The 17,379-nt window shown below is 37.3% G+C and overlaps 2 protein-coding genes across 3 annotated transcripts; one reads left to right on the top strand and one right to left on the bottom strand.

The window, feature by feature from the left end:
* Window positions 1-145: 145 nt before the first annotated feature.
* Window positions 146-3,492, bottom strand: LOC101315066 (TLD domain-containing protein KIAA1609 homolog). The gene is made up of 8 exons (XM_004303467.1): window positions 3,421-3,492; window positions 3,241-3,343; window positions 3,052-3,156; window positions 2,885-2,970; window positions 2,291-2,532; window positions 1,961-2,150; window positions 1,305-1,488; window positions 146-703 (listed from the first exon to the last, which is right to left on the bottom strand). The coding sequence occupies exons 1-8, from the start codon at window positions 3,474-3,476 to the stop codon at window positions 398-400; spliced, it is 1,272 nt and encodes a 423-aa protein (XP_004303515.1). The 5' UTR covers window positions 3,477-3,492; the 3' UTR covers window positions 146-397.
* A 2,894-nt stretch (window positions 3,493-6,386) lies between these two features.
* Window positions 6,387-9,501, top strand: LOC101314584. 2 transcript variants are annotated; one of them, XM_004303466.1, is made up of 4 exons: window positions 6,387-6,545; window positions 7,207-7,386; window positions 8,948-9,093; window positions 9,213-9,501. In XM_004303466.1, exons 2-4 carry the CDS (start codon window positions 7,231-7,233, stop codon window positions 9,226-9,228), a joined length of 318 nt encoding a protein of 105 aa, XP_004303514.1. In that variant the 5' UTR covers window positions 6,387-6,545; window positions 7,207-7,230; the 3' UTR covers window positions 9,229-9,501. The 2 variants fall into 2 exon arrangements, with proteins under 2 accessions (XP_004303514.1, XP_004303513.1); XM_004303465.1 differs by having other exon boundaries at window positions 8,948-9,152; window positions 9,236-9,326.
* The last annotated feature ends 7,878 nt before the right edge of the window (window positions 9,502-17,379 follow it).

The raw sequence follows: 17,379 nt of genomic DNA, 5'->3' as shown, positions 1-17,379 counted from the left end.
ATATATATATATATATATATATATATATATATATATATCTACAAACTAAACAGGTCGAGATGTGAATATGCAATCGAAAAATAGGTGAAACAAATAAGTCATCAACTAGTCCTTAACTTAGTGGTCCTCGTTAGAACCACTCCCCTGTGAATAATAAATATTACACTTGTTCAGAAGAGCCATGACTTGTTGAGTAGGAAACTGGAAACCATCCAAAGAACAATGGGATCCCATAAAGAACGTAAGTTCAAGGACTGATAAAGAGCCATGACTTGTATAGTAGGAAACCATCCAAAGAACAATGGGATCACAGAAAGCTGATTCCCCACGGAGAAGGAAGATTTTTGTAAACCTGTGGACATTCAAATTACAACCATATGCGGATTCTGTACAAATATTACTCGCTAGAATTTGCGAGCCCAACCATGTTAAGCATATGACGATCTTCCTTAAACCTCTCCAGTACAGTGCCTTTAGCGCCGTCCTGTTTTTGTTCATCTGCTGATTTCCTAACAACTCCCCAGCACTCTATTACTTCCGGGCATATAAGGCTAGTCTTAGAGAGGCAAGGGGAACCAAATGTGGTACACTCGAAAGTGTGCCCCTGATCAAAGTTTGCTGAAAGGAAGAGACCAAAGTGATTCACCTTTCCTCCAAAACCAATACCATTCGGGATGCTCTCTGAACCAAAATTCACAGCACACTGGCAAAAAAGGAAAAAAGTATATGATTTATAACTTGAGCTCACAAAAGCTTTAGTTATGCATATGATGCAGTTTGACTCTATGAATACAACTAAGAAAACCTAAAAACATTCTTCGTCAGAATAGCAAACAAATATATAAATTTCAAGTAATCTAAGATACCAAAAACAATATAGAATTGTCTTCTTGACAGTCTGCATATTGAATTCCCATAGCATGAAAAAGCACTAGATTAAAGGTAATCTAAGCTAGAGAATTAGCAGGGGTTCCACTCTACCAGAGTTTATACATTTGATAGTTTATTCAAGACTTTTTCACAGCACCTATTAGTGTTTCTCCTTAAATTCATATTGATTCGTGATTTGATGAAATATCAGAAGATACAAAATGCTGTGCTCTTTCCGCCTACTGGAAATCATGTCAATCAGTCATTAGATAAAGAAACATTCAGGCCATACTGATGGTAGATAGCGTTGGGGGGGGGGGGGGGGGGGGGAACGAAACAAACAGAAGGCAAGAGTTGAAGGCCACGATCTGTCTAAGATATTACACAGCAAAGCACTCTACTTTAGAAGCAAATGAGATCCATCAGAAACTCACCCATTGTATATTAGTGTTTGCTCCAGTAGGCCTGAAAATAGATGCCTTCGGATACAATTGGAAAAGAAAGGACTTCAAGTCACCATAGAAATCGCCATGCCTCTCCCACGGTTGGGAAGCATAACCTCCATATACATAACCATCTTTGTCCTTGATAATGAATACAGTTGGCCCCTTGTCGTTTCTGCAGCTCATTGAACAATAACCCATTCCAGGCCAGATTAGTTCCAGCAACTGACAAAATGGAATAGAAATAGAACAAGTGTTTGGCATTATCTAACTATGGGAAGAAATGAATACTGTTGTAATCTATAACCTTTTCAAACAAACAGGGGAATTAAAAATATCATAGGGAATTAAAAATATCTGTTTGGACCCAAGAGATATGATAGAAAATGAAAGGAATCGTCTGGTCGAGTCATACGGCCACATAACATAAATCTAAACCCAACAAAAATGGGCCCATATGGATATTGCGCTCACTGCTTAACTAAGAATGCACAGCACTTCCACTTAGATCTAAGATTTAACTCTCACAAAGCAGTGATAAATTGACTACAGTGCAAAGACATATTTGACTCAACAAACATACGACACAATTTCACTCAATTGATGCTTAACAGAAAAGAAAGTTAAAATGCAAGAAATATACTCACAATATGTTTCCCACAAATGTGTTGAAGCTCAGACCATTAACAGCACTATGGTACAATAGTTTCCATTCTCCCAGCTCTTGGTGAGGAAGGAGTCCTCCTATATGCCAGGCATACACCTCATTCAATAATATCATATTTGAGTTGATGTTCTCCACTTGCAATAATTGAGGAACTTGAGAACCTGGTCTGCCTACATTGAGGGAAACTCAAAAAACAAAAGTCAGAAATATCTATCAAATTTCACGTTCTCTTAAACTAAGTGCGATGACCATTTAGAGTGTAAAACCATAAGCCATAGGGTTTTAGGGTTTAAGAGATCGAGTAGAAAACCTTGATCAGGTGGAATCAATAAGCTTCCAAGGAACTTCCTGACAGAAGGGAGAAGAGTGCACCAATTTCTGAAATCTTCAAAAGACAAACTTTCCTCAGTATGTCCTTCATCGTGCTTTGTAAACCGTGCAGCATTAAGAAACACATTCACAGTTTCACGATATGTATTTGATCCAGGTTCAGAGTTTTCTGTTTTGAATATATATTCAAACATTGCAACCAGAACACCTTCCAGATCAGACCTGGATGTTTATTCCTGTTATCATATATATCATAGACTACATAAAAAAGAATTGCAAGGCAAGTACTTATAAAGGCATTAAAACAAGCAATCACCAAACTGTTCCTCATTTCTGCAGCCCACAATAGCATATACCAAAAATGCATATCTTAGAATGCCAATCCCAAAGTCTAAATCACCACAATGACCATTTATATATTTCTAGTCAATGAAGCTGTAAGCACACTGAAACCAACACACTAGCAACAGACTTAACAACAGTATTCAACTCCAACGCCACTACTTTCACAGTACAATACATATAATTATGTAAACAACATACTATCATTGTCATCACTTGCAGTAGGATTTACCTCCCCAAAACGCCGTCACCGTTTAGGTCCAACAATTTATATATGAACTCTTCAATATCATCTCTTGTTCCCTTCTCATAAGTCCCCTGCGAACACCACAAACTGAGCAGTCAAAAACCAAACAAACACAACAAGATCACAACCGGGTTCAATAGAAAGTACTTTACTTTGGCAACCACCAGGTCTTCAAAAGTGAGCTTCTGGTCTTTGCGTTGCTGGGTCACTAAATCAAACATCCTATCTCCAAGAGGACCATGAAGCCCGAAATAACTCTGCCATATCGTAAAGCTATAGCTAGTTAGACAGCAACTACGCGATCAGGGGAAAATGAAAATCACAAAAGAATGAAAATTGACCTGAAAAATCGAGGGAGAGACGAACTGGCCTTCGCTGTGGGATTGAGCAGCCAAGGACTCGATCAGGGACTTGAGATCTTCAAGCTCAGTGTGAGTGAAAGCTCTGCAATCAGTTGGCAACTGAAATTAGTTTGTGTGTGTGAGTGTGTGTGTGAGAGAGAGAGAGAGAGAGAGAGGAACCTGGAGGCGGAAGCAAAGCGAGGATCTTTGTGAGGAGGCGACTGAGCGTTGCCCATGTCTTGTGTTCTGCAGAGCTGCAAACAAAATCTAGTTATATCTGGAACACGATTTATATACGTTTTCTTGCAGTTTCTGTTGTAGAGTAGGGGCTTCTATTTTTGGCAATATGTTCAAACTGCCCTATATTTCATTATAATTATAATATTTCCGTTGTGATCTTTTTCTTGGATCTGTGAGTGAAATCGAGGTGTCATGTAAAACTGAGTTTCAAATTTTTGTTTTTGTTTTATTCACAACTTATTTATATGTGTAGGCCGAAAAGTAATGATTTGAGCCTCACAACACAAACATGTAATCCTGATACAAACACAAACATATTCATCTATATGTGGCTCGATTTCCATTAATGAAAATTGTATTAGAAATTGACTCGCTTTATATTTTTCGCTGAATAACACGACCAAAATGACTGAATATTCTGTATATGTGGCTTAATCAGAGTGATGTATAGTGTACACGGCTACAAGCAACCCAAACGATTGGAGTTTAGGCGATCAATGTCACCAACCCATCACCACTAGCTGATTTCTCGTCCCGTCCTCTACACTCGGCTCTCAAGGAAGCCGACAGTAGCTCGAGCTTTGCATCCCCAACATAACCTTTGTGCGATTTGCACATCAAAGACACCATCTAGCCTTAATTCCGACTAGACACCCATCTAAAATCAGACATTATGTCCACCTTGGCCCACATGACGCCACTGTTAAGAGGGTGTGTCGTCGGACAAGACATGTTGCTTATTCGTATTTGACCAAGATTGTGTGGAAGCATTGTAGGTTAAAAAAAAAAAAACATTTGTCGTGATTATTTTAGAATAATATGAACTTCAATATCTATAGAAAGGATACATTTAGGACAAAGGTTATTGTATTATTACAATTGTGATTAGGGTTGGCATTGGTAGGTATACCGACTCTATTTACCAATACCATGTACCAACCAACTTAAGGTTGGTAGGCAAAATCCTGTACCAATACCAACCGTCAAAGTTGGTATGGTTGGTACGGTTAGTAGTGGGCCTATACTAAATTTAGATTGAGGCCCAACAAACTGAAAGGCCCAACTCATTTGAATCCTTTTTTTGGGCCTCTACCAAGCTTCTATCAATTATCAAACTATTCAAACACATTCAAAGTTTCACACATCATATAATTTCAAATGCAACAAGCCAACAATGTCCAAAGTCTTATACAGAAAATTAAACAACACATGTCCAAAGTCCAAACAATACAGAAAATTGAACAACACAAGCCAATGAAAAAACAAAAGTCCAAATTAGCAGAAACTGGACAAAATTTCCAAGGAAAGAGTGATGCTGCGAGGCCGGGAGAGTGTTAGACTGCTAAACACCAGTCTGGACAGAGGTGTTACTTGGTCTTGGTGTGTTTCTTGCTGCCTCAAAGCCTTGGACAAAAACATTCTCTACAAACACAACAACAAAATAATATATATATATATATATATACACACATGAATTATGATTATATAACAACACAACAACTATTTAGTCTTTAAAGACACTTTCACTCTTTTAGTATGATAGTCTCAAAATCATATAAATGTTATGTTTCACATCAATATTCAATAATCAGTAGTTTGATATAAATCAAGTTAATGACATAATATCAATTTTGATATAAAATAATCAGCTTGTTAAAATAAAACATGTACCTCTCTCAAGCTTGTTAATGCAATTCTTCTTCTGTTGGAGTTTCATAGAGGTCGAAATTTGCAGGTGCACATCTTAACCAATCCGAAGTGCAAACAAGTGCGAAACACATCTAATAGATTATACTCATCACAAATTATACTCATCGGTCATCACAAATTATACTAACACAGAACAAATTATACTCATCAGCCATTATAGAACACACTAACACATAACACATAAGTGAAGAACAAAGACCAAATTGATAGATAGCACAAACTATTATAGATAGCACAAACACAGAAGTAATCGTACACAACACAGAACACACATACATAGAAGTAATCGTACACAAGTAACACAAACACATAAGTGACATAACACACTAACACAAAACACATAAGTGACAGAACACAGAAGTGAAGAACAAAGACCAAATTGATAGATAACACAAACTATTATAGATAGCACAAACACAGAAGTAATCGTACACAACACAGAACACACAAACACAGAAGTAATCGTACACAAGTAACACAAACACATAACACACAAACATAGATTGATAGATAGTTAGATACATATGGAGATTCGAGGCTTCTCGAACGGAGCCGATGACTTCTTCGTCGAAGAGTCGAGGCGCTGCCCTTGGCGCTTTCGAGTCGAGGCGCTACCCTTGGTGCTGCCGAGTCGACAGCCAGAGAGGCGAGGTGCTGCCCAGTTCTCGAAGCGAGGTGGCAGAGGTGCGAGGTGAGGTGAGAATCGAGAGACTTTGACTCTTTGAGCGAGAGAGAGTAGAGACTGAGAGAGGCGAGAGAAGGATAGAGATTGAGGGACTGAGGGACTTAGGGTTAGATTAAGTGATCAACAGCTTGGATTAATAGTTTTAATTATTTTTAATATAACTCGGTTGGTACACGGTATACTATATTTTAGGAAAACTTGTACCATGTACCAACCGACTCCTCAAACTTAGAACGGTACTACTGTACAGAAAACTCAGTTACCAACTACTTGGCATACCAATTTGCTTGGTATGGTTGGTACATGGTTGGTTGGTACATGGTTGGTTGGTTTCATCATGGTCTAAATTGCCAGCCTTAAATGTGACAGTGAGAACGGAAACAAAATTACAATATCAACACCTCTAATTGTAGATGCTGAAATGCAAATTCTAAGAATTTCAACGACCGAATTGCAAAAGTTTGCAAAAGATGGTAGACTGCCGATATAAACAACAATTTTAAAGGTGAAACGGGAGGCCAAAACCATTGTTAACAATATATCAGCGAGAAACCAAAGTGGAAGACGCGTTAATGGCCCACCCAACATAAGGCCATCTCTGTGTATTCTTCCAGACTTGAACAGTTGAGCAACACTGAGACATGCCCTTCTTCTTCTTCAGCTCAGATCTGTAAGTCTCACTGAACTTCATTACCCTCTTTCTCTTTTACTATTTCTCTTCTGGGATTATTGTTTCGGTTAAACTTTACTCTTCCAGTCAGTTTTTTTTTATTTGGGATTGGGATTACGGATTGTTTTTTTGTTGGTGATGAAAATGTGGGCAGCAGAACTTTAATCCTAAAGTTCACAACTCAGAAGTTTTAGATTCAGGACTTGTATTGACTTACTTTTTGGAGAGTTGAGAATTAAAGATTTTAGATTTTTGAGTTCTTGGTGAAGCATTAAGATGTTAGGAAATTTGAGTTATTTTGTTTTGTTTTGTTTTTGTGTTTTTTTTCCGATTGCATTTTCTTGGTGAAGCATAAGATATTAGCAAAAAAAGTTTGAGTTTTTTATTTATTTTTTATCTGCACCCAATTGCTAAAAAGAAACTAGTATTTTTTCCTATATTACCAACTGCTGGTTTCTGTCACTATTTATCAATATAAAATGAGAATCAAGCTGTGATCTTTTTGGTCAGAGCTAATAACAAATTCAGAACATGATTGTGTAGTTACAGAGTTGATAAGATCCACTAAAGAATTTCATTCATGTTCTTTGGCTCTAGCGTCTGATTTCATGAAACTGAGGTTATAGGAATGTACTTATGCTAATTTGTCAATGTGTGACAGATTTGGCGACTGCTCCTTTTGACAATGTCAAGACCCTGGGTACTGGTTTGTCTTCTCCTGCTAATCGTGTTTACGTCACAGTTAGAATGGAAGCAGCAATATGGGAATGATGAGCCAAGTCCAACCCCTTCAAAGAAACAGCAATATATATCTGAAAGGGAAGAAGCTGTGAAAGAAAAGGTGACTTCTTTTTTGCCTAGTAGTTATACCTTATTGTGTGTTTTCCTGTTGAAATTTTGTTTCAGTGTTTGTGACTTCAGGAGATGTTAGAAATATCGGTAGTAACTAGACTATTCAGCCTGATCTGGCCAGGAAGAAAACTTTTTTAAATTTTAAAGTTATGATGTATGCAACCTGTGGGATCGACACTTTGAGTTGTCCTGGACCTGTGGGATTGACCAACCTTTGAAGAGCCAAATGAATGTGTGATATTATAAGAGACATAAGCAGAAAATTGCTATTTGGGTTTTTTTGGTGGGTCGACTTCTCACTTCTGATTCCAGTGGTAATCAGAACTGAACCACTTGCTCACATTTCCCTCTTTAGTACATTGTAACCTTGCTTTTAATACTTGTTCAAAGAAAATAATCTCTTACAAATGACATGTGGACAATCCTGATATGAGACCTTTAGTTGATCCTTTGAGGCCCTGTGAGCGTTGAAAATTTGGCCATCAGTTAGCTCAAGACCCGTGGTGGTTTCCAGTTCACACCGGTGTTTCTTTCTAATATATTGTATACTCATCTTTGATATTTCAGGATGTGCTTGTCAGAATATTTTGAACTTGAATCTTGCTCTTGAAAGTTCTTCTGGTTTTTTTTTTTTTCTGGCTTCCATACATTGAAGGATACTTCTCCCATTGACACAAATTTGCCTATACAACGAATATTCCGTACCAAAAAACTTCTGCCTTATGTGGTAACATGGTGGGTTGGGGTAACCTGTAACAGTGGGGTTATGTTTGTTTCGTGAGAAAATAGAGACTTGCTCTTTTTTTTTCCTTCTTTTGCATCTATATTCAAAGTTGGTGAGCAGACATCGGATAGCTTATCTCTGCCCTTTGACTCTGCTGACAAGATCCTGGCTAAACTAAACATCCATGGGAAAATATTTTGATTTGATTGAAGCATGTGATAGAAACTCCATTTAACTTACGTTGATCTAGGCCAGAAGCAGACCTACGTCAGAATAATCCTTCTTTGAAAAACTATTCTCTTTATTCATTGGGTGAAGAATTAAACCACTATCAATTTCCTCGTTTTCATTCTCCAATTTCGCTGTTCAACTTGTGTTTTGTCTTTCATTATATTTCTGGACTATGGCTTCATTTTCTGTTGAGTATTTCTGTTTTTGTTCCATATAACATATGATATTTAGTGTCCAAGTTGGTGACTGTAACCAGCACCTTAGGAACAAATTACATGCAGTAGAGAAAACAAGTGATAAACCCTTCTCTTCCTACTCTTCCACCACCAGCTACTCCCATATTGTTAATGGATTACATGAGCTTCCTCAACTGCATCTGTAAAAAAAAGCACCCAAGAAACTAGTGAGAAATGCAATCAACTTGGCATGGATGAATGAAACAGGAACAAGTGCATTTCATATTTCAGTGTCTAACGGGAAGAGGAAGAGCATCAATTCTGCAAGAACAAAATTGCCTTGTTGCATTATATATGGTTATTGCAACTTCAGCGTGGTACATTTATTCATTAATGTCAGTGGCTTTCCACTTTTACAGATTATCCTCTCTCAAGAGAAAAATATACAGAAACTTAATGATCTTGTGCGGAGTCTTCGAGAACAGTTGCTACAATGTAGAGGTGAAAGTGAGGTTGTCAATGGCACTGCCACCCCTTTAACCGAACTTCTTTCTGACCTTGAAAGGCATGCACTCTTGGAGGATTAGTCATGGATCGTACGCTTTAAACATCATATATGTATCTGTAAGTAGGCACAACGAATTATTTTTTTTTTACTGAGCCATTTAGCTTCATCTGAAACAGGTCCTTTAATGCTTGAATGCCAGAATGCAACATCAAACCCTCATCTCATCTGGATCTGTGAAGTTCATGTCTTAGTCTTTTGACTTTCTACTGAATATATATGTATCTGCGGCAGTCACTGGTAGTCAAAAATGGTGGATAAAAGCATGCTGTTGTTCATTAACCAAGGTTGAAATGTGTTCCACTAATTGCATTTTTTATTTATTTATAATGTTTCTTTGAACATCATATAACCTATTACTTCAACACTTTAACATCAAATGGATGGAAAGTAATTTGAACTTGCATCAGATAAAGAGAATCTCATCTCACAAGTAACTTCAAGGTTACAGATAGATGCTGCACATGGGGAGTTTGTAGTGCCCATCTCTGTCTTTCCCAGTAAATTGGTTCTCACTAAGACCCAAGACCTTGATTGGACTACAAAGCCTGGCTTATAGTTTACTGTGTTTCTGCATTGAGTTAGAATTAATCAAGGGTTTGTCAATTAGAAGAATCTAATGGTTTTATGTATCTTCCTGAACCCGTTCAGTAATTCTGGATATTATCAATAACACTTCTGAACAGCTTGACCTTTCATATTCTTGTTGATTATGTCCACTCAACGAGGATGAGGGATTAGTAGGAATGAACCTACTATCTATAGGGCTGGGGTTTGAACCTACTATCTATAGTTACCTAGCTTATTTGATAGTGTCTTGTGCATGTTAAATATTGTAGGTTTGGCAGGGGCACATATTCTGAGCCCGGATACGTGAAGTGTGTTTGGACTTTGGAGGATTTTTATGTTTTGTAAAGAAAAGTATGTCATAAACAGTATTTTGTTACAAACAGAACAGTCAGGAGGGATGTAGGAATTTGTTCAGTGACTGTCCACATCTAATATTAATTGTGTGAAGTCCATTGAGACTGATGTTTGGATTAATTAGGTGAAAAAACATGGTTGCATAACGAATCAGGAGCCTAATGAGGTGAGACACTTTTGGTGATTATTGGTTTTAAGATGGTAATTGAGTTTAGTTCCTTATAAAAAATTATTGACTATGTAGATCGACAGGGAGGGAAACACAATAACTAGAGGCATAATCTGTACACAATATATGTTGATAAGATGTAAGGTCATAGGTAGGAGGGGGCCTGTACACACCATGGATGTTTAATTAGATGGCATTACCAGAGATATAAGAACCCTAGCTTTGTAACTTCTGTGGTGCCTGCTTCAACACTAGTAAGTGTTGCTCCTGCATCACTACTTCTAGGTTTTACTTTTACATATGCATGATGCCGTTAGCCTTGTGTAATATTCAACATTTTCTTTTCCACAAGACTACTCCCGATGCTGTCTCAACCCCAAAATATGAACAAACAGTAACTGCAATATGAAATTACTGTCTTATATTTCAAATTCTTTGTACAGATACTTAAATGCTACAGTGCTTTAACTTCTTAGAATCATTTCTGCAAACATCATTCATTGTGGATACCAGACCTTCCTTTCCTACTTTGGTTTCCTGTCCTTTACGTATCCATGCTTAGACAACCATGTAATTCTTTGAGATTATAGAGAGAGGAGTCGTGCCCTGGTATCTGCCATAAAAGGACTGTCCCTGGTATCTGGCATGTGAATTGGCTTCTGAATTTCATCTTGCTCCTATTGTCTCTGAGACAGATAGCCTTAAATTGGTTCAGAATAGTTCGGCTTCTAGTGAGGATGATTCGGTCTTTGGACAGGTAGTAGCAGATATTAGAATGGAGTTGAATGATTTTGAGAGTCCAATTTAGTTGCTGATAAAATGGCCAAGTTGGCTTTCAATCTAGGCCTTTCCTACCATTGATACGGTTCTGTTCCTGTTGAAATTGAAGGCTTACTAGCCTCTCTGTGTAACCCTTAATTCTTGAGCAATGAAATTTTCGTCTTTGATTTTTGAAAAAAAAAAAAAAAAACCCAAAACATATTTATTCTAATAGAGCTGGCTCGGTTAGTATTGAACTATTAATAATTTCCCTGTTGTCTAGTATGTGTCCACTTTTGCTGTTGTAGAATTGTACCTGTGCAGGCTTGAATCTCGAGATTACTAATATTCTCCACGGTATCATGTATATTTGGTGAGTCAATTTGGTTTATGTTAGTCCAAAGTACGTCCATTTTTTCTTGGTAATTAAATAACAGCAGATCATTTCTGTTCTCGGGTTAGAAAGACCAAGTCAAGTTAGTTACTCAATTCATCTTCTCTAGTAGTCATATGAAATGGTCCCAATTTCTTGGAAGGTAAAAAGTTTCTAGTGTCCAGACTGCTCTGGCATCTCTGCTGCTGAATTAATGTTTAAAGTTTACCATTTCAGCAGGAATCTAGACTTGTAGAGAATTTCAATCAGGATACTTGACTCCACGTTGTGTTCTTTCTGAAGCTTCATGATTCTACTTCTCTGGAAAAGTTTAAGGTTTCGTTTCCCAGATTTGTTTACTACACTGTAGCTCGGTGCAGCTTGAGCGATTTCTCTGCTCGGATTGTGAAAGTAAGATGCTGGTATTGAAAAACCTAGTGCCCAGATGAAGCCTGATTACTCTAGATAATTACTGATGGTTACATTTGGAAGTATGATGCAGCTTATTTAGTTTTGACCTTAGGTAATAGGTGCAAGAAAGAGTTCTTGAGGAAGAATACTGATTTTAGTTCCGCCAAGTATGAGGTCTCTGGACCGAAAATCAATTGTGCCAAATTGAGTTAGAGTTTGGAGCATCAGGTTAATAAGACTTGGTCTAACTTAAATCTGGCAAACCTGAGCTTGGTATCACTTGATTATCTTACTTCCGCTTGACTTGTACGCTTTTCCTTCCAAACATGACCGTACCTGTATGTCAAATAAAACTACTCTTGAAGTTTTGCTTGGCTTTTAGGTCATGATCAAGCTCAAGCTACTGCTAACATTAAAGTTTTACCAGTGATATTGCTGCTGTATATCAGAAGTGAGAACCTACATTCATAAATTACAAGGTATGGTGGCAATCACACGAATCTTTTTCCTGGACACAATCAAAGACAGTTAATGCCATAATTGGCAAGTGGAAATCAGAAGTAATCAATTTCTTGAAATTGCTGGGCAAGTGGCAAGTACTAGTTCCAGGTGTTTAGAACCAGAGATTGATGCTCTGGTAATTTGTTAATTTTATTGTTCAAAACTTGTCTGCTTAAGATATAAAATCTTAGATCACAGATTCATTTTAATAGTAGGCATTTCAAAGGTGAAGCTTTGTCCATTCTTGCTTCTTCTATCCGACTCTGGAAGTTCTGTACTTGAAGTTGCATGAGCTGAAGGGTTTACTCACTTTTAAGGTGAAAGAGGCAATGATGATTTTGATGTTGGCTTTGCTTTGTTAACTCAGTCCTCATTAGTGAATACTAAAAATTTGATCCTGGGAATGCTGTGCAGATTTATTTGACATCAATAAGACTAATGGTAAGAATACTATGCTTCTTTCAGCATTCCTTGCTGCTTTGTTTTGTTCTCGTTTTGTTTCGTTTTTTTTTTCTTAGGGAGGAATAGTCCACTCTCAGGCCAGACCTTGTTTGCAAGTTTAGGCCTTCTATAAACAGACTGATCTACCAATCCTGACAACAGTTCAAGCAAGGCCAACCAATGTCACTTAATGTGTCAATTGTCATAACAGTAATCTTGCATTAAACTTGGTTCTTCATATATAGCTATAGAGTTGTTTTCATATTTATGTCAAACACATTCCTCCCTTAAATGGTGTGATCGTACCCATCCTTTGATCATGAATGAGCCTCAAAATGATTTCAGAGCTTGTTGGCCATTCTCATGTAGGACGTGATGCCGCTCGTAGCTATTTTACTGGACATGTCTCCGGTAAATGGATTCGGAATCACCAAAAGGGTGATTCTGTAACCCATATGTACAGTACAGTAACTGTTTCTGACCAGTTCTCTACAAGGGATGCTTTAGAATGCCGGATAGCCATGGCCATGCCTTGTAATTATGTCAACTGTTATCAGTCCCTTGAAAGAAAACATTACATGTGTAAGTTTAAATCCATAAGCTTCAATCAAAATCAAAGGGAGTTCTCAGGGAAAGTGAGCAATATGTTGGCTTAATATATGGTTGGAGAAGAATTAATCATTTGCCGATAAACTGTAGCCTTCGATATTTATATGAAGGTCCATTAATACCCCTCTAATTTTTCATTCCATGTGGCTGCTTAATTTAAAGAGAGCCAAATAAGATGGACATTTAGGTTCAAGCCTAAGCAAGTGACCAGTTATATGATTAGCCTCACAGTCCACATTAGGAAGCGCTTAAGGCACCAACTCCTGAATGAAAGTAATTAAGCTCTAATTTATTGATTCAGCCCCTAGCCACCTGCTGGTTAGGTCTACAACCTTTGAACGATTTTCCTCTTATTTCACAAAAATCTGTGTTTTTATTGATGGATTATCGATTGGCGAGCATTATACGCGACTCTGCTAATTATGATACTATTTGTTTTTTTGTAAGTTATTAGATGTTTAGTTTGCAGATCGAGGATCTTTAAAAAGAAATTCAATCATATTCCAAGTATGGTAAGCCCTAGGATAAATAAAAGTTTCATGTTTTATAGTAGCAGAATTTATCATTTTCCATAATTGTTTTTTTTTATTGTGCATTAAAATTTGAATTTCCTAATTACTAGCATTGTCTAACATGTTAATGGAACATGTTTGGTGGCTAGCTGGGCCGGAAGAGGACCCAGGGGATGAGGGTGTTGTTGGAGCACTTTGGTCGACTGTGGGTTGTTGGACTCAATTTGGTGGGCCTCCCCCAATTGGGCTCAATGTTGGGCTTCTGTGAGAGTAGAATCCCTAGTATAGCTAGGAAAGATCTTTTCTAAACTTCAGCAATTCCTCTATTTCTTTTCAATTCGATGAAATGTACGTCATTGGGTCTTAGGTCTGATTTAATTGAAAGTTGAGTCGTTACTAGAGTGTATAAGGTTATATGCTTTCTAGTTGTCATATCCACCTTTTTATTTAGATGTAGTTTTGAGATTGTCTTTCAATTCTTAGATGTAGTTTAATTTAGTTTTGCTATGCATTTGTATGGTTCTCAGACTAATCATGCTTGACTTTTTGATTGTCATGATCTATGATCTATGATCAATGAAGCTTTTTCCTTTTCCCTCAAAAATATGTTAATGGAACAAGACACTACCAGAAGAAAGGTTTTAGCCGACGAAAATGAAAAAACTAGGCCGACGAATTATTTTTGCGTCGGCTAAAGTCCACTTTAGCCGACGAAATTTCCCTTCGTCGGCTAATTTAAAATTTTCGTCGGCTATGGTCAACTTTAGCAGACGAAATTAAAATTTCGTCGTCTGAATAATTTTTTTCGTCGGCTATAGTCTGTGAACTTTAGCCGACGAAATTTTTAAAGTTTAGCCGACGAAAAATATAATTTCGTCGGCTAAAGTGCCTTAATTTCGTCGGCTAAAGTACCTTATATTTGCAGATTTAGATAACAACTCATCTGGGAAAAAAAACCTATACGTAGAACCTTCAAACGCAAAAAAGTCGTGAAATAAGATATGACCAGAATGGTGAAATACGTCTATGGTTGAAAAATCACGGTATTCCGGTAAAATCTCGGTGCCGATAGTTGCGGTCAATGAAATTTACCCTTATTATTCACTATGCTGCAGATTTGATGTTTGGTGTCCGATTGACTATTGTGATACATTTTCGGAAGCGTAACGGCCGTACGAGTCAAAATCATTGCTATGTTATGACATATGGGCTTTTTTGGCTATCCGAGTCCGTTTAGGGCTTCAAAATGCAGTTTTCTTATTTCCGATTAGAGTTGACCGTTTCGATCGAGCCCTTAACATTGTCGAATCCAGTTGAATTTTTTACCATAGACATCTTTCGTCATAATGATCATATCTGACGGTCGAATTTTGGTTTATGAATTTTAGTCATCGGAATCACGTGTCTACTATTTACCGTTATTATTCACTATGGGGAGCCCTATCGTCGGAAGGTAAATGTCTCAAAATTTTTATATGGGCAGTTGCGTCTCATTTACGTGAGAGTTTTTCGTGTGGAAGGTTTGACCAAACTACGTAATATAGAGGGAGATATGAGCGTTTTTGTGTGATAAGTGACGATGGATTAGGGTTGACCGTTTCGATCGAGCCCTTAATGTTGTCGGATCCAGTTGAATTTTTTATCATAGACATCTTTCGTCATAATGATCATATCTGAAGGTCAAATTTTGGTTTGTGAATTTTAGTCATCGGAATCACAACGTGTCTTCTAATGGTGTATAACTTGTTTAGTAGGTTATACAACTTTGTGAACCAACTCTACATAGGAAGCAAAATTATCAAAAATCTCGTGAAATAAGATGTGTTTAGAATGGTGAAATACGGCTATGGTTCAAAAATCACGTAAATCGGGTAATGTCTCGGTGCCGATAGTAGCGGTCAACCCTATTTACAATTATTATTCCCTATGGGGAGCCCTATTGTCGGAAGGTAAATGTCTCAAAATTTTTATATAGGCAGTTGCGTCTCATCTACGTGAAAGTTTTTCGTGTGGAAGGTTTGACCAAACTACGTAATATAGAGGGAGATATGAGCGTTTTCGTGAATTTATAGACTTTAGCCGACGAGATATTAAAAAAGTCGTCAGCTAAGGTCAAAATTTTTTTGCCGGTAAACCAAATTTGGAGGAAAATTTTCAAAGGACTTTAGCCGACGAAAATATATGAAAAGTCATCGGTTAAAGTCGAAAAATTTTCAACCAAAATTTTTGGCGGTCAACCAAAATTTTCAAAAGAGTTTAGTCGATGAAAATAAAGAATTTCGTCGGGTAAAGTTCTTTATATAAGAGTTTTACAGAAGGTGGATGGTAAGAAGTCAGAAAATCCCCAATTTTCTTTTCGGCCTAGCTCCGCCGTCAAGCCACTAGAGACCGCCACACTTGTCCCAAAAGCTTCGCCATCGTCTCTACTTCATTGCTGGACAGGTGGTGCATTGAGTGGCGCCGTCGTGAGGGATAAATCAAGCTCCAAAACTCCGCCGGTTCAGATTCGGTGTCGATCGAATTTCTCCTTCCTCAGGTCACCATTTGGTGAGTTCTATATATGGATAAGTTGAGTTTGATTAGTACTACATTCCCCTAGAATTTTGTAGCTCGATTCGGTGTGTGTGAAGAGAATCGAAGATTTGAAGTTTTTAGGGTTTAAAATTGAGGATTTTTATATTTTGATTCAATTGACCTGTTTAGGCTTAGAATTGGGCTTCGACTTCTTCTAGAAAGTTGTTCGAAATGTTGAGAGGAAGATTCTGTCAAATTTTGGTGGTGATTAAAGGTGGCCAAAAGTTTCTGCAGTTTTTTTTTTCAAAAACCAGCAACTTTAGCCGACGATATTTAAATAATATATTCGTCGGCTATAGTATTTTTAATTTTTTTTATAAGGTTTAGCCGACGAATTATGGCATGTTTCGTCGGCTATAGTTATTTTTTAAATTTGTTATAAGGTTTAGCCGATGAAACAGACTATATTTTGGTTGCTATAGTTATTTTTTTAATTTTTATAAGGTTTAGACGATGAACAGACTATATTTCATCGGCTATAGTCTGGAAATTTTTTTTTTATTACAGACTTTAGCCGACAAATATCTTAATTGTTTTGTCGGCTAAAGTCTGGGAAAAAAACTGACGACATGTTTTTCGTCGGCTAAACTGTGCGACTATAGCCGACGAATTTTTTTTTTTCGTCGGCTAAAGTCATCGCCGACGACCTTTTCCAGACGAAATATTAGCCGACGAATTAAGCTAACAGGCCGACGAAACTTTTTCGTCGGCTAAAGTGTTTGTCCTGGTAGTGAGAGCTGGCCTATCTATAAGCCAAGGACCGTCCTCTAACTAAAAAATAAAAAAAACAAGTTTGAGTAGTAGATTGAGCAATGGTATGATCAACGTCAACCTCATTGCTTTTACTCAATTTACAATGAATCGTTGAAATATTATAAGAGAAGATTTTTCTTTTTTTAAATTTCAGCAGCAATATATGATCAAGGATTAAAATATCGGTATCGGTAGATATATCGGTCCGTTAAAAAAGGGAGATTTCGGATATATCAGGGATATATCGGGGAAACCCGGGA

Source organism: Fragaria vesca, linkage group LG6 (assembly GCF_000184155.1).
Source record: "Fragaria vesca subsp. vesca linkage group LG6, FraVesHawaii_1.0, whole genome shotgun sequence".
Classification (NCBI taxonomy): Eukaryota; Viridiplantae; Streptophyta; class Magnoliopsida; order Rosales; family Rosaceae; genus Fragaria; species Fragaria vesca.
Note: the sequence above shows the minus strand (reverse complement) of the source record. Positions and strands in the feature narration are given on the sequence as shown.

What these genes read in the sequence shown, in the direction of transcription:
- LOC101315066 (XM_004303467.1), bottom strand. Translation starts at nt 3,476, where the DNA reads ATGGGCAACGCTCAGTCGCCTCCTCACAAAGATCCTCGCTTTGCTTCC. An exon ending in GGTGACGGCGTTTTGGGGAG is followed by an intron (nt 2,533 to 2,884) that starts GTAAATCCTACT and finishes ATAAACATCCAG; the next exon opens with GTCTGATCTGGAAGGTGTTC. An exon ending in ATTGATTCCACCTGATCAAG is followed by an intron (nt 2,151 to 2,290) that starts GTTTTCTACTCG and finishes CCCTCAATGTAG; the next exon opens with GCAGACCAGGTTCTCAAGTT.
- LOC101314584 (XM_004303465.1), top strand. Translation starts at nt 7,231, where the DNA reads ATGTCAAGACCCTGGGTACTGGTTTGTCTTCTCCTGCTAATCGTGTTT. An exon ending in AAGAAGCTGTGAAAGAAAAG is followed by an intron (nt 7,387 to 8,947) that starts GTGACTTCTTTT and finishes CCACTTTTACAG; the next exon opens with ATTATCCTCTCTCAAGAGAA.